The sequence below is a fragment of the Bufo gargarizans genome, chromosome 5, assembly GCF_014858855.1.
Source record: "Bufo gargarizans isolate SCDJY-AF-19 chromosome 5, ASM1485885v1, whole genome shotgun sequence".
Classification (NCBI taxonomy): domain Eukaryota; kingdom Metazoa; phylum Chordata; class Amphibia; order Anura; family Bufonidae; genus Bufo; species Bufo gargarizans.
In genome coordinates this window covers 219,100,550-219,124,204 of record NC_058084.1, presented here as the reverse complement: position 1 = coordinate 219,124,204, position 23,655 = coordinate 219,100,550, and the positions used below count along the sequence as shown (strand labels likewise).

Sequence of the window (23,655 nt, the reverse complement as noted above, 5' to 3'; positions counted from 1 at the left end):
AAAGTTCATAGGGTGTGGCAGAGAAAGTTTAGCCTCTAGGTGTAACATCAACCCCCTATTGCTCCTAGAGGCACGTTTTCATTACTTCTAAAAAAAAAAAAAAGAAAAATTTTAGATTTCCATTTATTTAAAAAATTATTTTTTTAAGAACAGCTTTTATTGCATTTTATTATGTTATTTCCCTGTTCCCAATAAGTCAACTCTTTTTACAGTCTTTTTAGCAATAGAAAAAGATTATCAGAGCTAAAGTGTTTTCCCAGCTATTACCATTTATAATATATCAATTTGACAAAAATGTTCCCATACCTCACATGACGTTTAGTGAGGAATATCTCTTCTATTATATTTGACAGTCTAAGCAGCCAAATTTCCACCATTTAGACATGTTTGGGATAGTAAAAGAAAATGTCCTAAATGTTAATTGTTGTAAAACTTCTTTATGTTCAATATCATTTTTGCATACAATCTAATATGTAAAGCACATTCATAGAGATATTTGGTAACATGATATATAAAAGAATTACAATACCTCAAACGCCATAATAAAATAATCCATGAGTGCAGTGATTTGGTAGATTTTAACGGAATCTATATGTGTTGAAGTAATAATATCCCCTGAAAAAGGTAGTTCTATGAGCAGTGATACCATAGTAAATAGATTTGTTGGAGGGTTATATAGAAGAAATTTTACAACAAATGCTCTTGTTCTTCTATCTATCCATTGTTGGTTCCGTATATTCCACAGAGCTGAGTAGGCCTCGGTCCTATCATTACAACAACAAAAAAGTAATAGTATAAAATGCAGACATTAAAGACTAAAGAAAAATTAATAAATTTAATCAATACTAATTAGCATTGTTAGCTGAATTGTAGTAACCCCTACCTTGACCTGCCCAGACTAATAACTGGGCCTCTTTCTTCATAGCAGTGAATCTTGCCACATTGTTGGAGCTTGTTATGTTGGATCTTCATGGTATCACATATTTCCTTTGAATCATTGGACAGATATGGGAGAGTACAGTCAGAAATGTCTGACCTTGATAATGAAGAAATCTGTAGATAAACAAAATGAGAATAGGATTGTAATCACCACTTTCTTTTTAGGACACAATGAGCTCTACTATTTATATTTATTTTTATTTTTGTACTACACCTTGAAATAAAGATGCTGTTGGAAGTGAGTTAATGCTCAGTGCTATAATACAGGGTGATTCAAATAGGATGAAGAAAAGATCCGGTGTTTTTCTTCAAATGAATCCAAGTTTTACTGAAGCAGTGTAAATGCAGTCATGAAATAGTACAGGACTGCTTTTCATTCATCAGGATTCAAAAAGTGAAGGTCTGTACTGTGTAGGTGTGTAGTTAATCCCTCTAGGATTCTATTTTTGCGTTTTCGTTTTTTAATTCCTGCCTTGCCGAAGCCATAACATTTTTATTTTTCTGTTCAGATAGCTGTGCTGTGAGGGCTTGTTTTTATTTTTTAGGGGGGGCAAGCTGTACTTTTTAATGAATCCATTTTATATTGCACATGATGTATTGGGAAGCCGGAATTCCGTCACAGTTTTATGGGTTTTGTTTTTACAGCGTTCCCTAAGCGGTAAAACTAACCTGTTTCCTTCATTCTGCAGGTAAGTACAATTACAGCAATACCATATATATATATATATATATATAAAAATCCTGAAAAACGTCCGGCACTCCAATGGATAAAAGTAAGTGAACCTTTATTCACCCAGGTGGTGCAACGTTTCGGCTCTGGACTTGAGCCTTTTTCAAGCTTGAAAAAGGCTCAAGTGCAGAGCCGAAACGTTGCACCAGCTGGGTGAATAAAGGTTCACTTACTTTTATCCATTGGAGTGCCGCCCGTTTTTCTGGATTTATACATTGGGGTAAGAAGCCTATTCCCCTTGGGACGTGCACACTAACTTCGTCTGAATTTGTACCAGTGCCGCCATTTTCCTTGAAATATATATATATATATATAGTTTTTCTTCTGTAAGAATAAAAAAACCTGTGGAAAAACAGATTTTTTTTCTTTGCATCCCCATATTCTGACACCCATAATTTTTATTATATAATTATATAATTACATCTATAGAGCTATGTAAAACTCATTGTTTGTGGGCAATTTGTAGTTTTATTGATACCGTATGAATTTTTGGTAATTTTTTATTTAAAAAATTGGCGGTAAAGTGACAAAAGATGGTGAATCAATGATTTCTTTTTTTTGTTTCGGCATTCATTGCACTGGATAAATACACTTATATTTGAATAGTATGGTTATTCTGGGTGATGCCTATGATCTTTTTTTTTTGTGTATTTTTATTTTCAATACTGGGAAAAGGGGGAGAATTCATTTTTATATTTATTTTTATATTCTTAAAACTTTTTTAAACATTTTACATGTTTTTTTTATAGTCCCCAGTAGGGTACTTGAACATGTCATTGTCTGACCGCTTCTCGCACAGACTGCAATGACTTAATATTGCAGCCTGTGGGAGTTTCATTATATTCCATTGAGCCCTGGAAATTGAACACTGCTATGGCAGTCATCAGAGCATTCAGAAAGCCTCAGGCTACCACAGCAAAGTTGTACTGGCCTTGATGATCACCAGATCTAACACCTTGTGACTTCTTTCTTTGGGGCTACATCAAGAAGTCAGTGTTTCTGCCAACCCCCCCACCCACTTAAAAAAAAAAGTTTCTGTGTATGTATATACAGAATACAGTGTTTGACACAAACATGTATGTACTTTCTAGTCTAAGTGCCCTTATTTGGCTTTTTTGGCACAGTTTTTTTTTTTACAGCTTTCACCTGACAGGGTAGATCATGTGATATACAGGGAGTGCAGAATTATTAGGCAAGTTGTATTTTTGAGGATTCATTTTATTATTGAACAACAACCATGTTCTCAATGAACCCAAAAAACTCATTAATATCAAAGCTGAATATTTTTGGAAGTAGTTTTTAGTTTGTTTTTAGTTTTAGCTATTTTAGGGGGATATCTGTGTGTGCAGGTGACTATTACTGTGCATAATTATTAGGCAACTTAACAAAAAACAAATATATACCCATTTCAATTATTTATTTTTACCAGTGAAACCAATATAACATCTCAACATTCACAAATATACATTTCTGACATTCAAAAACAAAACAAAAACAAATCAGTGACCAATATAGCCACCTTTCTTTGCAAGGACACTCAAAAGCCTGCCATCCATGGATTCTGTCAGTGTTTTGATCTGTTCACCATCAACATTGCGTGCAGCAGCAACCACAGCCTCCCAGACACTGTTTAGAGAGGTGTACTGTTTTCCCTCCTTGTAAATCTCACATTTGATGATGGACCACAGGTTCTCAATGGGGTTCAGATCAGGTGAACAAGGAGGCCATGTCATTAGATTTTCTTCTTTTATACCCTTTCTTGCCAGCCACGCTGTGGAGTACTTGGACGCGTGTGATGGAGCATTGTCCTGCATGAAAATCATGTTTTTCTTGAAGGATGCAGACTTCTTCCTGTACCACTGCTTGAAGAAGGTGTCTTCCAGAAACTGGCAGTAGGACTGGGAGTTGAGCTTGACTCCATCCTCAACCCGAAAAGGCCCCACAAGCTCATCTTTGATGATACCAGCCCAAACCAGTACTCCACCTCCACCTTGCTGGCGTCTGAGTCGGACTGGAGCTCTCTGCCCTTTACCAATCCAGCCACGGGCCCATCCATCTGGCCCATCAAGACTCACTCTCATTTCATCAGTCCATAAAACCTTTGAAAAATCAGTCTTGAGATATTTCTTGGCCCAGTCTTGACGTTTCAGCTTGTGTGTCTTGTTCAGTGGTGGTCGTCTTTCAGCCTTTCTTACCTTGGCCATGTGTCTGAGTATTGCACACCTTGTGCTTTTGGGCACTCCAGTGATGTTGCAGCTCTGAAATATGGCCAAACTGGTGGCAAGTGGCATCTTGGCAGCTGCACGCTTGACTTTTCTCAGTTCATGGGCAGTTATTTTGCGCCTTGTTTTTTCCACACGCTTCTTGCAACCCTGTTGACTATTTTGAATGAAACACTTGATTGTTCGATGATCACGCTTCAGAAGCTTTGCCATTTTAAGAGTGCTGCATCCCTCTGCAAGATATCTCACTATTTTTGCCTTTTCTGAGCCTGTCAAGTCCTTCTTTTGACCCATTTTGCCAAAGGAAAGGAAGTTGCCTAATAATTATGCACACCTGATATAGGGTGTTGATGTCATTAGACCACACCCCTTCTCATTACAGAGATGCACATCACCTAATATGCTTAATTGGTAGTAGGCTTTCGAGCCTATACAGCTTGGAGTAAGACAACATGCATAAAGAGGATGATGTGGTCAAAATACTCATTTGCCTAATAATTCTGCACTCCCTGTACAGCAGGGGCTCGGTTGTCAGTAATAGCCAGGCCCCGGCCGCTAATCGAGTGGGCGCCGCTCCTGCACCCGCCAGATCAGAGCGCTATACATTTACAGCAAGTCATGTCCTGCTGCGCTGTACATGTGGTACACCGCTTATCGGGAAGGGGCTAATGCATTTGGTATTATTGTTCCAGATTTTGTATATTTAAAAGCCATCTCTAGTTACTTACCATACATACAGAATAATTTGCAATGTCTACTTTTCTCATTACTGGAGCTCCTATTATATAGAACTTCCCATCAATTGCTCCACCCTGCAAATTCATGAAACAAATAATTAAGAACGATTCAAACTTTGCAAAGTCTATAAAGGGAATTTATCACGCTCTGTACTCCAGAATTTGAGCTTCAAAATGGGGTTTATGCAGCCTTTTGGGCTAAGGTCTCATTCACATTTCCATTTTTCACTGAAGTGTGTGCTGTCAGCATTTTCCACGACAGCACATGTACCCATTTATTTTAATGTCTATTCACATATCATTATTTTTTTCAGTGAAAAGATCACAGATGCATGAACTACTTTGGTCTATGATGCAGACCAAACACGCCCATTATAGTCTATGGGACTGCGAAAAAACACAGACGCAACACAGATGGCATCTGTGTTACGTCTGTTTTTCACTGACCACTGACAGGAGATGCTTTGGAAATTAAGTTTCAGCTGAGAAGCATCCGTGAAATATAGATGACACACAGAGGATAAAAAACAGACACACGGACCAAACACTGATCCTTCATGTACATCTTGACGGATGACTCACAGACTGATTCAAAAAGACATGGAAATGTGAACAAGGCCTTATTTGCACAAATATTTGGACTTTTTGCATTTTATACCACCTTAGTTTTAAAAAGGGGGTTGGAACGTGGACTAGGTTAGCTATGTCACTACGATAGTCACAAACTAACTCCTGTAGGGGGGTGACATAAAAACTGGAGTAGTATTTCCATATAAAAGTGTTAGATTTAAAAGGGGTTGTCAAACCTTTTAACCGTTTTATGGTCACCCCCTGCCGTAGTTTTGAAGAGAAACATACTTACCTGCTCCTGAAAGAAGAAAGAACAGGAAAGAAGAAGAGAAAAAAGAAAAAGGGGAGGGAGAGGGGGGGGAGGGTAGAGGGAGGGGGGGAAAGGTGAACAAGTGGATCTCCATTACATGGAGAGATTTACAATATGATAGTTTCAGCTCAACTTGGGACATATTATACCACTAAGAGAGAGAGGAAGTCAGGGGACTATCAGGAAATTTAGTGGACACGTAGGAGTGAGACGGGAATGTATTCCCTAACATCAGGTGGTAGAAGCGAGGGTCATCTGTGATCTTTATGCCTAGAAATGAATCCCTTCCCATCCCTGCAGGAAATGCTGGATTATGGAGAATAGGGGTGAGCGGGCTAAGTCTTCTGATACCCACCCCCCTAAGAGTTAATGAATCCCATGTTTTAAGTGTATGTTGTAATAATGTGTGATGACTAGATACCCGTGGACGGTCTACAGGTGAAAACCATGGAATATGTTTGAGAGGGAGCACAAAGTTTGCTCCAAACCTACCCATTGTTTCGTGTGTTCGTTGTGTTGCCAGTCTAGCACTCTGGTAAGTACTGCAGCCGTATGGCATAACTTTAGGTCCGGTAAACCTACACCCCCATGTAACTTAGATCTGACAAATGTGGAATAACCTATCTGCAAGCTACCCTGTCCCCATATGAAACGGGAGAATGCCGTTTTCGCTTTCCGAAAAAAAGGAGGATGGTGGTGAAAGGGGGATTGCCTGAAATATATATAAAAATTTGGGCAGGGTGTCCATTTTCAGGGCATTAATTCACCCAAACCACCATAGCTCCTTTTTATTAAAAGCCGCAAGGTCCTTCAACGTCCTATCTAACAAGGGGAAATAGTTTAGCTTCAGAAGCTGTCTACTATCAGCTGGTATGTAGACGCCTAAATATTTAAGGGCAGAAGATTGATGTTTGAATTTGAAAGATGACAAAAGACTAGCAAAATCGGGGGACAGTTACGTTGAGAATTTCGGATTTTGTGTAGTTGACTTTGAAGTTACTTAAGTGACCGAACTTTTCGAATTCTTTTAGAATTGAGCGAATGGAGATATGTGGCTGAGTGATATACAGTAGAAGGTCATCAGAGTATAATGCCGCCTTGTACTGTTTACTTTCAACTGTAAGGCCATGAATGGATGGCTTCTTACGGAGGGCTATAGCCAAATGTTCCATCACCAAAACATATAGAAGTGGAGAAAGGGGACAACCCTGTCTAGTCCCATTCCGAATTGGTATGGGTGGAGAGAGAAGTCCATTAATTCTTACTTTGGCTGTGGGGTCTGAGTATAAAGCACGGATACCATTTAGAAACTTGGGGCCAATCCCAATTTGTTGTAGAGTATAGTCAAGAAAAGACCAATGAACCCTATCAAAGGCCTTCTCCGCGTCAATTTAGAGCAGACAGAGAGGGGAAGCACTGTTTCTTGCTATATCTGTAAGGATTAAAGTTTTAATCGTGTTGTCTCTCGCTTCTCTCCCGTGGACAAACCCAACTTGGTCTGTATGTACAATATCTAGGATTATTGAGGCTAATCTATCTTCAAGTATTTTAGAGTACAATTTGATGTCTATATTGATCAATGATATCGGCCGGAAATTAGAAGAAAGGGAAAGATCTTTCCCCGGTTTGGGTAGTACGCTGATATGAGCTTCCAATGATTGTCTAGTGAATAGAGATTCTGGACCGATCCTATTAAAAACCCTCGCAATGGAAAGGGGCCAAGAGGTCATTGAATTGTTTATAAAAAGCTGTTTTTTCTGTGATTTTAACCACTTCAACCCCGCTAGCTAAAACCCCCTTCATGACCAGGCCACTTTTTACACTTCTGCACTACACTACTTTCACCGTTTATCGCTCGGTCATGCAACTTACCACCCAAATGAATTTTACCTCCTTTTCTTCTCACTTTGGTGGTACCATTTGGTGGTATTTTATTGCTGCTGACATTTTTACTTTTTTTGTTATTAATCAAAATGTAACGATTTTTTTGCAAAAAAATGACATTTTTCACTTTCAGCTGTAAAATTTTGCAAAAAAAACGACATCTATATATACATTTTTCGCTAACTTTATTGTTCTACATGTCTTTGATAAAAAAAAAAATGTTTGGGCAAAAAAAAAAAAAGGGTTTGGGTAAAAGTTATAGCGTTTACAAACTATGGTACAAAAATGTGAATTTCCGCTTTTTGAAGCAGCTCTGACTTTCTGAGCACCTGTCATGTTTCCTGAGGTTCTACAATGCCCAAACAGTAGAAAAACCCCACAAATGACCCCATTTCGGAAAGTAGACACCCTAAGGTATTTGCTGATGGGCATAGTGAGTTCATAGAACTTTTTATTTTTTGTCACATGTTAGCGGAAAATGATGATTATTTTTATTTTATTTTTTTCTTACAAAGTCTCATATTCCACTAACTTGCGACAAAAAATAAAAAATTCTAGGAACTCGCCATGCCCCTCACAGAATACCTTGGGGTGTCTTCTTTCCAAAATGGGGTCACTTGTCGCGTAGTTATACTGCCCTGGCAATTTAGGGGCCCATATATGTGAGAAGTAGTTTGCAATCAAAATCTGTAAAAAATGACCGGTGAAATCCAAAAGGTGCACTTTGGAATGTGGGTCCCTTTGCCCACCTAGGCTGCAAAAAAGTGTCACACATCTGGTATCGCCGTACTCAGGAGAAGTTGGGGAATGTGTTTTGGGGTGTCATTTTACATATTCCCATGCTGGGTGAGAGAAATATCTTGGCAAAAGACAACTTTTCCCATTTTTTTATACAAAGTTGGCATTTGACCAAGATATTTTTCTCACCCAGCATGGGTATATGTAAAATGACACCCCAAAACACATTCCCCAACTTCTCCTGAGTACGGCGATACCAGATGTGTGACACTTTTTTGCTGCCAAGGTGGGCAAAGGGGCACATATTCCAAAGTGCACCTTTCGGATTTCGCAGGCCATTTTTTACACATTTTGATTGCAAAGTACTTCTCACACATATGGGCCCCTAAATTGCCAGGGCAGTATAACTACGCCACAAGTGACCCCATTTTGGAAATAAGACACCCCAAGGTATTCCGTGAGGGGCACGGCGAGTTCCTAGAATTTTTTTTTTGTCACAATTTTAGCGGAAAATGATGATTTTTTTTTTTCTCTTTTTTCCTTACAAAGTCTCATATTCCACTAACTTGCGACAAAAAATACAAAATTCTAGGAACTCGCCATGCCCCTCACGGAATACCTTGGGGTGTCTTCTTTCCAAAATGGGGTCACTTGTGGCGTAGTTATACTTCCCTGGCAATTTAGGGGCCCATATGTGTGAGAAGTAGTTTGCAATCTAAATCTGTAAAAAATGACCGGTGAAATCCAAAAGGTGCACTTTGGAATGTGGGCCCCTTTGCCCACCTAGGCTGCAAAAAAGTGTCACACATCTGGTATCGCCGTACTCAGGAGAAGTTGGGGAATGTGTTTTGGGGTGTCATTTTACATATTCCCATGCTGGGTGAGAGAAATATCTTGGCAAAAGACAACTTTCCAATTTTTTTTATACAAAGTTGGCATTTGACCAAGATATTTCTCTCACCCAGCATGGATATATGTAAAATGACACCCCAAAACACATTCCCCAACTTCTCCTGAGTACGGCGATACCAGATGTGTGACACTTTTTTGCAGCCTAGATGCGCAAAGGTGCCCAAATTCCTTTTAGGAGGGCATTTTTAGACATTTGGATCCCAGACTTCTTCTCACACTTTAGGGCCCCTAAAAAGCCAGGGCAGTATAAATACCCCACATGTGACCCCACTTTGGAAAGAAGACACCCCAAGGTATTCAATGAGGGGCCTGGCAAGTTCATAGAATTTTTTTTTTTGGGCAAAAGTTTGCGGAATTTTTTTTTTTTTCTCACAAAGTCTCACTTTCCGCTAACTTAGGACAAAAATTTAAATCTTTTATGGACTCAATATGCCCCTCAGCAAATACCTTGGGGTGTCTTCTTTCCAAAATGGGGTCAGTTGTGGGGTGTTTGTACTGCCCTGGCATTTGAGGGTCTCCGCAATCATTACATGTATGGCCAGCATTAGGAGTTTCTGCTATTCTCCTTATATTGAGCATACAGGTAATGAGATTTTTTTTTCCGTTCAGCCTCTGGGCTGAAAGAAAAAAATGAACGTCACAGATTTCATTATTCGCATCGATCAATGTGGATGAAAAAATCTCTGACAAAAAAAAAAAAAAGGAGGGGAAAGGCGTCTGCCAGGACATAGGAGCTCCGCCCAACATCCATACCCACTTAGCTCGTATGCCCTGGCAAACCAGATTTCTCCATTCACATCAATCGATGTGGATGAATAAATCATTGCCGGGATTTTTTTTTTATATACAAAGTGTTTGCCAAAGCATAGGAACGCCGCCTCCTCCTCAGCTCGTATGCCTCGGCAAACGTATCTGTTACTGCAGAGGAGAAATCTCGTCTTGCAGCGCCGCATACACCGACTTGCGTGTAATCTGACAGCAGCGCAATGCTTCTGTCAGAATGCACATCAGTGCTGCAGCTAGTCGATCGGTTGGTCCACCGGGAAGGTAAAAAAAAAAGAAAAAACCAGGCCGCAACGCAATAATTTTATTAACTTTGGAACAGAATATATAAACTTTAACTTTTTGAACTAAACATTAACCTTTTTGCTTAATGGTGTTTTTTTTATTTTTTTTACCTTTATAGAACAAACCTCTCCTTCCCCATGGGTCAATGTGCAAAGCGCAAATCGCCCAAAGATGTGGCGAAGTGCGTTATGCACTTTGTCCCAGGTGAAAGGAGAGGTTTGCAGCAGCTGTGTGAGTGAATGGGCCCTAATAGCCCTGTGTGCCTGTCCTGGTGAGATGTGATCCCTATGCTAATAGTGTACCTATGAGTGGTACTTCCGGAAACACTCTCCAAAGCATAGGGCAGGGTGACGGTTGGGTTGAGGTACCAGGAACGACATTGGGGAAATGTCGCTCGTGTAGACGGCTAACTACACAGGTGGATGGGGCCACAGAACCTCCTGGGTACAGGAGGTTCTCGATGATCTCTTCCTGAAATTTGAGGAAGGATCCAGTTCTCCCAGCCTTACTGTAGAGAACAAAACTATTATACAGAGCCAATTGAATTAAATATACAGACACCTTCTTATACCAGCGTCTGGTTCTGCGGGAAACTAAATACGGAGACAACATCTGGTCATTGAAGTCCACCCCTCCCATGTGAAGGTTATAGTCGTGGACTGAGAGGGGCTTTTCAATGACACGGGTTGCTCGCTCAATTTGGATTGTCGTGTCTGCGTGAATGGAGGAGAGCATGTAAACGTCACGCTTGTCTCTCCATTTCACCGCAAGCAGTTTTTCGTTACACAGTGCGGCCCTCTGCCCCCTTGCAAGACGGGTGGTAACGAGCCGTTGGGGGAAGCCCGCGCGACTAGTTCGCGCGGTGCCACAGGCGCCAATCCGTTCTAGAAACAAATGCCTAAAGAGGGCCACACTTGTGTAAAAATTGTCCACATAAAGATGGTACCCCTTGCCGAATAAGGGTAACACCAAGTCCCAAACTGTCTTCCCACTGCTCCCCAGGTAGTCAGGGCAACCGACCGGCTCCAGGGTCTGATCTTTTCCCTCATAGATCCGAAATGTGGGTATAGCCTGTGGCCCTTTCACAGAGCTTATACAATTTGACCCCATACCGGGCGCTTGCTTGGGATGTATTGTTTGAAGCCAAGGCGCCCGGTAAAATGTATCAGGGACTCGTCTACGCAGATGTTTTGCTCTGGGGTATACAAATCTGCAAATTTCAGGTTGAAATGGTCTATGAGGGGCCGAATTTTGTGGAGCCAGTCAAAAGCAGGGTGGCCTCTGGGACGGGAGGCGGTGTTGTCACTAAAGTGCAGGAAACGCAGGATGGCCTCAAAACGTGCCCTGGACATAGCAGCAGAGAACATGGGCATGTGATGAATTGGGTTCGTGGACCAATATGACCGCAATTCATGCTTTTTAGTTAGACCCATGTTGAGGAGAAGGCCCAGAAAAGTTTTAATTTCGGAAACTTGGACTGGTTTCCACCGGAAAGGCTGGGCATAAAAGCTTCCCGGGTTAGCGGTTATAAATTGTGTGGCATACCTGTTTGTTTCGGCCACAACTATGTCTAAGAGCTCCGCAGTCAAGAACAGCTCAAAAAATCCCAGGGCCGAACCGATCTGAGCTGTCTCAACCCGAACTCCAGACTGGGCAGTGAAAGGGAAAACTACAGGTGTGGCTGAAGTTGGGGACTGCCAATCAGGGTTTGCCAGCACCTCAGGGATTCTAGGGGCTCTACGGGCACGTCTTTGCGGTGGCTGCGACGGGGTCACTACTGCACGTGCCACCGTACCAGCTTCAACTGCCCTTCTGGTGCTCGCTACTTCACCATGTTCTACGGCAGTGCTGGTACTAGGTCCAGGGAGGGCTGCGCTGCTGGTGTATGCCTCACCACGTAATCCGACAGCAGCAGCCCCACTCTGCTGCTCTTGAAGCGGATCCTGCGCAACCTGCGGTCTAGCGACGCGGGGCCGGGTACGCCTGGTGCTATCAGGGACCTCAGCCTCCTCGTCCGAACTTTGGGTCAGAGAGCCACTGCTTTCTACAGGTTCGTATTCTGACCCGCTGGATTCATCAGATGAGGGTTCCCACTCCTCATCCGACTGGGTCAGAAGCCTGTAGGCCTCTTCAGAGGCATACCCCCTGTTAGACATGTGGGCAACTAAATTTAGGGGTATTCCCTGAGACTACCCAAGAAAAAAAAGCAAGCCTGTCTTACAAAGGGGAGGCTAGCGAAGTACCGGAGGCCGCTGCGGTTGATAAAAAATATCAAAACAAATTTTTTTATCGCCGCAGCGCGTGTAAAGTGAATGTGCAGTGATCAAAAAAAATAATTTTTTTGTCACTGCGGTGGGGCGGGCGTGGGTGAACGCACGTGTGAGCGACCGATCAGGCCTGATCGGGCAAATACTGCGTTTTGGGTGGAGGGCGAACTAAAGTGACACTAATACAATTATAGATCTGACCGTGATCAGTTTTGATCACTTCCAGATACTATAAAAGTACAAATGCTGATTAGCGATACGCTAATCAGCGACTGCGGTGCGGTGGGCTGGGCGCTAACCGATCCCTAAACTACCTAACCAAGGGGCCTAAACTATACCTAAAACCTAACGGTCAATACCAGTGAAAAATAAAAAAGTGACAGTTTACACTGATTACTTTTTTCCTTTCACTAGTGATTGACAGGGGCGATCAAAGGGGTGATCAAATGGTTAATTGGGGTTCAGGGGGGTGATCTGGGGCTAGTATGTAGTGTTGGTGTACTCACTGTGTAGCCTGCTCCTCTGCTGGATCCAACCGACGAAAAGAACCAGCAGAGGAGCAGGCCAGCCATATAACAGATCATATTTACTAATATGATCTGTTATCTGGCACTCTGATTGTTTTTTTTTTTAAATCATCAGCTTGCCAGCCGCGATCATTGGCTGGCAAGCTGATGACGCGACCCCCCTCGACGAAATGCCGGCCCGAACTGCGCATGCGCGGGCCGGCAAAGCGCGTCATCTTGCGAGATGACGCGTATATGCGTGACTGTGCGCAGCGCTGCCGCCTCCGGACCGCACATCTGCGTTAGGTGGTCCGGAGGCGGTTAAAAACACTGTGCTGTATTTTTTAAGATGCATTACAGAAGGTCACACAAATATTTTAGGTTGGTCACTTTTATGAGACTTACTTTCATCTTACATGTAGCCCCAGCCTTAAAATCTGCAACATCAGAAGCACCTTTTAGTTTGAGGGCATATCCTTAGCCACGAGGGCAGTGCTGCAGTAAAGAGCTCTGTCCACCACACATTGGATGGAGCTGTGAAGTTCTGAAGCCTGTTTTTTTGTACCAGCACTACTGCAGAACAGTTGATCGGCAGGAATCTGGGAGTCTGGCCCGATTTTATACTGATGACCTATCCTAGGAATACAGTAGGTCATCAATATAAAAGTACCGGAGAAGACCTTTAAAGACATTATAAGATACATGTGTAAAAATATAGGCCCTTACTGTAGATTACAAATCTGAAAATAATCTTTAACATACCATATTTTTTGTTTTAAAGGATGCACTTTTTAGCAAGAAAAAACGGCAGTCAGGGAGATCTAGCATGGCCGGACCCCCTAACTGCTTCCTTAAAGCTCCAGCAGAGCACACATACAAGTGCTTTGCCCGATCAGTGAGACAGCTGTGCATCTTTACTCGCCTCTCTCTTCCTGCTGACACAAATCAGATTTGCTTTTGGTCTCTATGACAAGACTTCCTGCCAGGGCCGGCTCCAGGTTCATGTGGGCCCTTGGGCGATAAATCCCAGTGGGCCCCCATGAGGTATTTTTTTACATTGACATGTCCCCCTGTGGCTCCCACACGGTATAATGACCCCCAATGGCCCCTATACAGTATAATGACTACTAGTGGCCCTTCACACAGTATAATGACTACTAGTGGCCCTTCACACAGTATAATGAACCCCCAATCCCCCCCCCATTCAGAATAATGACCCCCCAGGAGCCCCCACACTGGGGGAATACTGTAGGGAGGGGGCTCTGGGGGTCATTATACTGAATGGAGGGTCATTGGGGATCATTATACTAAATGGGGGACACTGGGGGTCATTATACTATGTAAGGGCCCTCACAGTATAATGACCCCACAGTGACCCTCAATTCAGAATAATGACCCCCAGTCGCCCCCACACTGGGGGTTATACTGTATGGAGGGGGCACGAGGGGTCATTATATTTAATAGGGGCTCTGGTGGTCATTATACTAAATGGAGGGTCAATGGGGGTCATTATACTAAATTGGGGGCACTGGGAGTCATTATATTGTGTAAGGGGCCCTCACAGTGTGATGAATGACCCCCCAGTGGCCCCCTCACATACCTATCATTGCAGGGGAGCTGGTGGTCCTGTCATTCACTAACCGCAGCTCCCTGCACTCCTTCTCTCCGGGGGCCCGCTGCAGCAGTGAGCCAGGCCTGGAGGAGAGAAGGAGATGTGCAGTGATATAGCTAGAATTGACTGGGCCCCACAGCAAATTTTAGTACGCCCCCCTCCCCCCCATGTGTGTTCACATCACGTTTTTCCTATCGGTTTGATGTATACAAAAGTGCAGCACTCCACGTTTTTGTATCCTGCAGAGTCAAGTAAAAAATGCATACGTTAACGTATATGTTTTTTTCTACCATGGAACTGTATGGTGAACGGACGCCACTGTACGGCATTTTTGGTATACATTAAATGGATGGCACAAATGGGATGTGAACCCAGCTCTAGTGTCAGAATAAGCACCATTACACAGCGGAGCAGCGTGGCGGATAGGGGAGGCCGCCATGTACTGACAGAGCGCTACCTGGTCCCGGTGGTCAGGGATGAAAGCTATGCTTCCCAAGGATCATTTTCTACTGGGAAATACAGGGCACAGTATAATACACTAGAATCTATATACTATAAAGATATTAGCCCTACCCCCGAATAATAATACAATTAGGTGGTCATTTATTATATAGAAATACGTCTATATTAGGCGTATTTCTGACACAGATTGTGGCGCAAAGGTCCTTAACACCGCAATCTGTATCTTTTCCCGCTCATGCCAGGTCTAAAAAAAGTGGTGTGGACATGGAAGGGGATACAGTTATGGCCATGCAGTCATTGGATACCACCGCCATATAGTGATAACACCGCCATATAGTGATAACACCGCCATACAATGATAAAACCACCATACAGTGACCGGTTAAAAGGGTATAAGAGGGCACAGTACAGGGAATGACTATGGGCACTGCACAGGGTGTGGTAAGAGGGCACAATGCAGGGTATAAAGGGGCACAGTACAGGGTGGGGGGCACAGTCACATGACCCTGTGACGTTAGAAGGTCCTTATGGTGAATGCTGTTCAGATGCCACCATAATGAGAGGCAGAGGAGTGAGACAGGGGCCCGGGGCCCTGGATGGACAGGAGGGGTGGACACAGCAAGTAGGTGGAAGGGGCTCTGAGGGGGATTCATACAAGAAGTAGGGGCAGGAGGTCTGTGCAGGGCAGCAATAGGAGATAGGAGGGTGAAACAGGAGCTCTGGATACATGAGGGAGGAAAGGAGACAGCAGGGGCTCCATGAGGATGAGATAGGACAGGATATGTGGGGGGGGGCAGGTGTCATGGAGACAAACTGCTTAATGAAACAGTAACACAACTAAATAGAATGAATCAGCAGCAGATCGAAGAGTCCCCCCCCCTTCTGTCCCACAGACAAGAGACAGTCACAGTGCAGACTCACTCACAGACTGTCTTCACACTTCTCTGCTCCAGCCCTGCAGTCTCTCTCCTCAGGCAGCGTGTGTCCTCTGTAGAGGGGGCGTGTTCTGAGTCTCTGCAGCTCAGAGGGCCCACCAAAGGGGTACTGCGTAAGTGAAATGACAGCAGTGAGAGCTTCCATCTGTATTGATGGAAGTGCTCATAGCAGCTCAGTGGGCCCCCCCAGGAGCATTGGGCCCCGGCACTTGCCCGGGATGCCGGGTTATGACGCCGGCCCTGCTTCCTGCATTGTGGTCTGCTGTGTTGGCTCACAGATACACTAGCCCACAATTATTATTGTGGCTATGCCTGAAATCTGACTTATCGTGCACCAATGGTTTCTCCATGTTTTGTGTTTTTTTCTTAAATTTTTTTCCTGTCAGTTTTAAAATAAAATAAATTTTATTAAATACTATATTTTATGCATTTTTACAAACAGTACTATGCCCGTTGTGTGCCCCCACACAGTATAATGCTCCTTTATATGCTCCCACACAGCATCATGCCCCCTATGTGTTCTCACACAGTATAACGCCCACTTATGTGCCGCTAAACAGTGTAATACCCCCTTATGTGCTCCACACACACTACAATGTCTCTTCATGTTCCATCAACACAGCATGATTTAGTTATGTGCCCCCGTCCCAAACATAGTACTCCTACAATACAATGCCTCTTTACAGTATGTGGTCCCACACAGTATAATGCCACATTATTTGTCCCCACACGCTATAAATCCCACTTCTGTTCCCCACACAGTATAATGCCCCATTATGCCCCAGTAGAATGTCCACTTATGTGCATCCTCAAATTGTAATGGCCTCATGTATGCCCCTGCACAGTATAATGCCAACTTATGTGCCTCCAATACACTATGAGGCCCCCATTTGTGTCCCTACACTATGTAATACTCTCTTAGGCTACTTTCACACTTGCGGCAAAGTGATCCAGCAAGCAGTCCCATCGCCGGAACTGCCTGCCGTATCCGGCAAAACGTATGCCACCTGATGGCATTGGTAAGACTGATCAGGATCCTGATCAGTCTTAAAAATTCCTGATCAGTCAGAAAAATGCATTGAAATGCCGGATCCGTTTTTCCGGTGTCATGCGGCAAAACGGATCCGGCATTAATTTTTCTCACCTTTTTTTTTTCGGTCTGCGCATGGGACGGATCCGGCATTCCGGTATTTTGAATGCACTAATACATTCCTATGGAAAAAAAATGCCGGATCCGGCATTCAGGAAAGTCTTCAGTTTTTTTGGCCGGAGATAAAACTGTAGCATGCTGCGGTTTTATCTTTTGCCTGATCAGTCAAAAAGACTGAACTGAAGACATCCTGATGCATCCTTAACGCAATGCTCTCCATTCAGAATGCATAGGGATATAACTGATCAGTTATTTTCCGGCATTGAGCCCTTTTGATGGAACTCAGTGCCGGAAAAGAAAGACGCTAGTGTGCAAGTACCCTTATGTGCCTCCAACACAGAAGTATGTCTCCTTATGTGCCACCACACAGAATAATGCCTCCTTATGCTCCTTCAACACGATATGATGCACCTTATATGCCCCCATGAAGTATTATGCCCCCTGATGTGTCCCAAGCATTGTATAATTCCTCTTGCTCTGCCCCTCACATAATATAATGCCCCTTGCTGTGTCCCTCACACAATATGATAACACTACATTGTGCCTGGCTGCGTCAAACCATTGGTCTCAGGGTGTATAGTGGAGCAGGGAGCTTCACCCTGCTTCACCATTGTATTCAACATTATCCGCGTTGTGAGCATGCGAATGCAGTTGAAATAGGTGCCGCTGCACAATACCTGCAATTAATATTTTGGGCAAAAATTTTTTACCGCAACCAGCCACCAGAAGTGAATATCAGCAGGACAGTTTGTTTACTAGTTAGGTGGCAAACCTAGGTGGGCCCCTAGGAATCTATTCCACTGGTGGGCCCTATGCACCCCAGTTCGACACTGTTCATGGCATACTCTAACAATATGCGATAAATATCCAGATTGGATAACCCTTTTAAGGAGTTGTCTCACTTGACACAATGATAGTCATGTTTAATATAACCCCATAATAAACAACTTACTAATATATTCCATGTTTTAGAACTGCCACCTCTCCTAGGTAAGGACTCAGGCACACAACCATATGTATTTTGCGGTTTGCAAAAATGGATCCGAAAAATATACGGATTATGTCTGTGTGCATTCCGTATTTTGTGGAACGGAACAGCTGGCCCCTTATAGAACAGTACTATCCTTGTCTGTAATGCGGACAATAATAGGACATGTTCTATTTTTTGCGGAACAGAAATACGGAAATGCGGAAACGAAATGCACATGGAGTAACTTCCATTTTTTTGTCGGACCTATTGAAATGAATGGTTCCGTATAAGGTGCGCAAAAAAAAAAAACGGAACAGACATGGAAGGAAAATGCGTTTGTGTGCATGAGGCCTAATTCTCATCTTGTAGTTATGGCCACAGCTGCAATCCAGCAGCGCTAGCCGCATCTGCTCACTGGGAATTAAAGCACTGGCTTGTATGGTGGCCGGGATCGTGGAAGTGAGCACATAGCTGCACATGTACTAGCTCCCTCCAGTCCCAGCCACCTTGTATATGCTGTTTTGAATAGCTCCCGGCAATGTCAGAAGCCTCATTGCTGTTCAACACAAGAAAAAGTATCTCCAGGCATGGGGGGCTAACCTATTACATGTGCAGGATCTGGGCTGTAAGCTGTTTCGGTCTGCTTTTAACTTTATAATAAAAGTATGCCCTTTCACTCGCAGCCGGAGAAGGAAGCAGGCAAGCTGCGGGTGTGATTACAGCACTGCCTGTGCCATCAGTCAAGTGAAGTGTGACAACCCCCAGAATGCACTGAAAGCGCTCAACTAAAGATCCGGGCTGTGCTCAAATTGCAAGGTGAGACAACCCCTTTAAGCTCTGTACATTTGACATCAATTAATAAGGGCATAAGAGTGGCACCTAGGAAGTGGAAGTGGGGAGGATAAAGGATACTTATATGTATTCAGGCTATTTTGGATGATACACAGAAAATTTTATAAAATACAGACGCAAGAAAAAGTATGTGAACCCTTTGGAATGATATGGATTTCTGCACAAATTGGTCATAAAATGTGATCTGATCTTTGTCTAAGTCACAACAATAGATAATCACAGTCTGCTTAAACTAATAACACACAAATAATTAAATGTTACCATGTTTTTATTGAACACACCATGTAAACATTCACAGTGCAGGTGGAAAAAGTATGTGAACCCCTAGAGCTAATTGGAGTGAGGTGTCAGCCAACTGGAGTCCAATCAATGAGATGAGATTGGAGGTGTTGGTTACAGCTGCCCTGCCCTATAAAAAAAAAACACACACCAGTTCTGGGTTTGCTTTTCACAAGAAGCATTGCCTGATGTGAATGATGCCTCGCACAAAAGAGCTCTCAGAAGACCTACGATTAAGAATTGTTGACTAGCATAAAGCTGGAAAGGGTTAAAAAAGCATCTCCAAAAGCCTTGCTGTTCATCAGTCCACGGTAAGACAAATTGTCTATAAATGGAGAAAGTTCAGCACTGCTGCTACTCTCCTTAGGAGTGGCTGTCCTGTAAAGATGACTGCAAGAGCACAGCACAGTCTGCTCAATGAGGTGAAAAAGAATCCTAGAGTGTCAGCTAAAGACTTACAAAAGTCTCTGGCGTATGCTAACATCCCTGTTAGCGAATCTACAATAGGTTAAACACTAAAGAAGAATTGATTTCATGGGAGGATACCACAGAGGAAGCCACTGCTGTCCAAAAAAAACATTGCTGCACGTTTACAGTTTGCACAGGAGCACCTGGATGTTCCACAGCAGCACTGGCAAAATATTCTGTGGACAGATGAAACCAAGTTGAGTTGTTTGGAAGAAACACACAACACTATGTGTGGAGAAAAAGAGGCACAGCACACCAACATCAAAACCTCATCCCAACTGTGAAGTATGGTGGTGGGGGCATCATGGTTTGGGGCTGCTTTGCTGTGTCAGGGCCTGGACGGATTGCTATCATACAAGGAAAAATGAATTCCCAAGTTTATCAAGACATTTTGCAGGAGAACTTAAGGCCATCTGTCCACCAGCTGAAGCTCAACAGAAGATGGGTGTTGCAACAGGACAACGACCAAAAGCATAGAAGTAAATCGACAACAGAATAGCTTAAACAGAAGAAAATACGCCTTCTGGAGTGGCCCAGTCAGAGTCCTGACCTCAACCTGATTGAGATGCTGTGGCATGACCGCAAGAAAGTGATTCACACCAGACATCCCAAGAATATTGCTGAACTGAAACAGTTCTGTAAAGAGGAATGGTCAAGAATTACTCCTGCCCGTTGTGCACGTCTGATCTGCAACTACAGAAAACGTTTGTTTGAAGTTATTGCTGCCAAAGAGGTTCAACCAGTTATTAAATCTAAGGGTTCACATACTTTTTCCACCTGCACTGTGAATGTTTACATGGTGTGTTCAATAAAAACATGGTAACATTTAATTCTTTGTGTGTTATTAGTTTAAGCAGACTGTGATTGCCTATTGTTGTGACTTAGATGAAGATCAGATCACATTTTATGACCAATTTGTGCAAAAATCCATAAAATTCCAAAGGGTTCACATACTTTTTCTTGCAACTGTATGTCTAAAAATTTACATCACTGGTGGTTTGGTGGCAATCATGAGGGAAATATTTGAAGCTAACCACACCTATCTATCCACTCACATTTCAAAACTGGAGTCAGTGGTGTAAAAGTCCAAAAAGTCCCAACATTTTTTGCAAGTGAGTGCAAAAAGTCACAAAACTCCTATTTTGCCACTTTTTGAAACCAGAATTCTGGAGTAAAGGCGTGATAATTCAGGGCCACAGTGTGCCCCTATGAATATTGAAGGCAAGATAAGAAGTCCCCTGCAACTTCAAGTATGTATGAAAAAGAGATGAAAAGAACAGGTACAAACTAATATACTATATCCAAATCATATCTTCATAAAATACACAAGGTCAAACTAATTAAAACCATCTAAAAACAATGTACAGCATCATGATCTCATCACAATTAAATGGTTTTTCATGGTACAACCATGGCTCTTCATGGTACAACCTAAACAATTGCCGATAGTTGAGTGTGTCACTTTGGAATGTCATGTACCTCAGATTTTATGATAAATTACCTTATTATGTGAAGCCTCCTTAAGATACCATCTATTTGAGTACAGACCATCAAGTAATACATTGAAACAATAATTCCACCAATGGTCCTCTGTTTTGATTTCACTAAACAGTTGTTTAGCATTTCTAAGAGAAAACATATAGGTAAATCTCTTCTAGGTGTTCCAAATTCCAAGAAATATAACACATTTAATTTAAAGTAATAAAATCAAATGAAAGGGTTTTCTGGTATTTAAATTGATGGAGATTCAACACCTGGCACCCCCACTGAATAGTTGTTTCGGGCAGCCATTTGTGCCAGAAACTTTACAGTAGACTGAAGGCTGCTTCCACTGTGTAGTTTCCAGAGCCAGCACACTTGGCAGGTCTTGAATAGGACCTGAGTGGAAGTACCCTGGTACAACCACTAAAGAGTGGACAGAGCCTTCTCCTTCTGGCTCCATTCACTGTATGAGTTCTAGTGGGGGTGTAGGAGGTTGGGCCACCCAAGCTGGTATTGAAGGCCTATTCTGAGAACAGGCAATTAGTATATAAGTACCTGAAAACCCCTTTAATGCAAATAAGCATTAAAATCTGAGTCTAATTTTGAGAACTATCACATATAATAATGCATATACACATGAGAAAACATAAATAAAAAAATAATAAAAATAATCATTGCTATATACTTATCCATCCAGGTATACATTTATCATGCGTCCTACAAAGATAGAGTAGAAGACGTCCAAACCCACCAAAATAATCCCTGTCTGCTCTTAAACTTAGCTAAACAATATCATATTACTGTCAACAACTTTAGTGTCATGTACAGATGCCACACAGATGTCTGATAAAGAACACAGGCTAAAAACCTTAAAGGAATTGTCTGGGAGGTAGAAGTTTTTTTCCCCACAACAGCCTTATAATGAGTTAAAATTACAGCTTAAATCAGGCCCCTTTCAAACGGGCGAGTATTCCGTGCAGATGCGATGCGTGAGTTGAACGCATTGCATCCGTACTGAATACCGACCCATTCATTTCTATGGGGCTGTTCACATGAGCGGTGATTTTCACTCATCACTTGCGTTGCGTGAAAATCGCAGCATGCTCTATATTCTGCGTTTTTCATGTAACGCAGGCCCCATAGGAATGAATGGGGTTGCATGAAAATCGCAAGTATCTGCAAACAAGTGCGGATGCGGTGCGATTTTCACGCACGGTTGCTTGGAGACGATCGGGATGGAGACCCGATCATTATTATTTTCCCTTATAACATGGTTATAAGGGAAAATAATAGCATTCTGAATACAGAATGCATAGTAAAATAGCGCTGGAGGGGTTAAAAAAAATAAAAAAATAATTTAACTCACCTTAGTCTACTTGTTCGCGTAGCCGGCATCTCCTTCTGTCTTCATCTTAGCTTTGTGTAGCAACAAGGACCTTTGGTGACGTCACAGTCATCACATGATCTATCACATGATCTTTTACCATGGTGATGGATCATGTGAAGACTGTGACGTCACCAAAGGTCCTTGTTGCTACACAAAGCTAAGATGAAGACAGAAGGAGATGCCGGCTACGCGAACAAGTGGACTAAGGTGAGTTAAATTTTTTATTAATTTTTTTAACCCCTCCAGCGCTATTTTACTATGCATTCTATATTCAGAATGCTATTATTTTCCCTTATAACCATGTTATAAGGGAAAATAATACAATCTACAGAATAACGATCCCAAGCCTGAACTTCTGTGAAGAAGTTCAGGTTTGGGTATCAAACATGCGCGATTTTTCTCACACGAGTGCAAAACGCATGACAATGTTTTGCACTCACGCGGAAAAATCGCGGGTGTTCCCACAACGCACCCGCACATGTTTCCGCAACGGCCGTGTGAAAGAGGCCTTACAGCTTAAAGTTTTTTTTATCAATACAGGACAGCACCACTGCAGTTTAAAAAAAGTGTAAAAAAAGTTTTTAAAAATATAAAAAAATACAAATTAAAATATAGGGGTGGGCGATATGGCCTAAAATCTATATCGCGATATATATTTTAAGCATGTGCGATATGCGATATATATCGCGATATATTGTTTTCTATATTTGGGGGGGTTTAAACTTTTTTTTTTTTTACTTTTTATTTAATAACTATTAGCCCCTTTAAGGGCTAGAACACTTGTCATAGTCACCCTAATAGAGCTCTATTAGGGTGAATAGGACTTTACACTCTCCCTGCTGCCCTGTGCTTTGTGCACACAACAGCAGGGAGCTGACCATGGCAGCCAGCCTCTCATGTGCCCCCCAGCCTCATGTGCCCCCAGCCTCTGATCTGCCCTCCAGCCTCTGATGTGCCCCCCAGTCTCTGATCAGCCCCCCAGCCTCTCAAGTGCCCCCCAGCCTCTCCCTCTTATGAGCCCCCTCTGGTAACTAAAACCCACCCCCCTCCCCAGTATTAATCATTGGTGGCAGTGGCCACAGGGTCCCCCTTTTCCCCCTCATCATTGGTGGCAATGGGCAGAGCGCCCCCCCTCCCCAGAATTGATCATTGGTGGCAGGGGCCCCCTTCCCCCC

At 42.8% G+C, this 23,655-nt stretch overlaps 1 protein-coding gene across 1 annotated transcript in view; it reads right to left on the bottom strand.

Moving 5' to 3' along the window:
* PKD1L1 (polycystin 1 like 1, transient receptor potential channel interacting) overlaps positions 1–23,655 on the bottom strand; it is a 405,256-nt gene that overhangs the window by 53,566 nt on the left and 328,035 nt on the right. Inside the window, exons 54-57 of the mRNA XM_044295257.1 lie at positions 21,113–21,236; positions 4,620–4,703; positions 884–1,053; positions 530–764 (exon numbers count right to left, since the gene is read on the bottom strand). Of these exons, the coding sequence (XP_044151192.1) occupies positions 530–764; positions 884–1,053; positions 4,620–4,703; positions 21,113–21,236 (613 nt within the window). The remainder of the gene's footprint in view (positions 1–529; positions 765–883; positions 1,054–4,619; positions 4,704–21,112; positions 21,237–23,655) is intronic.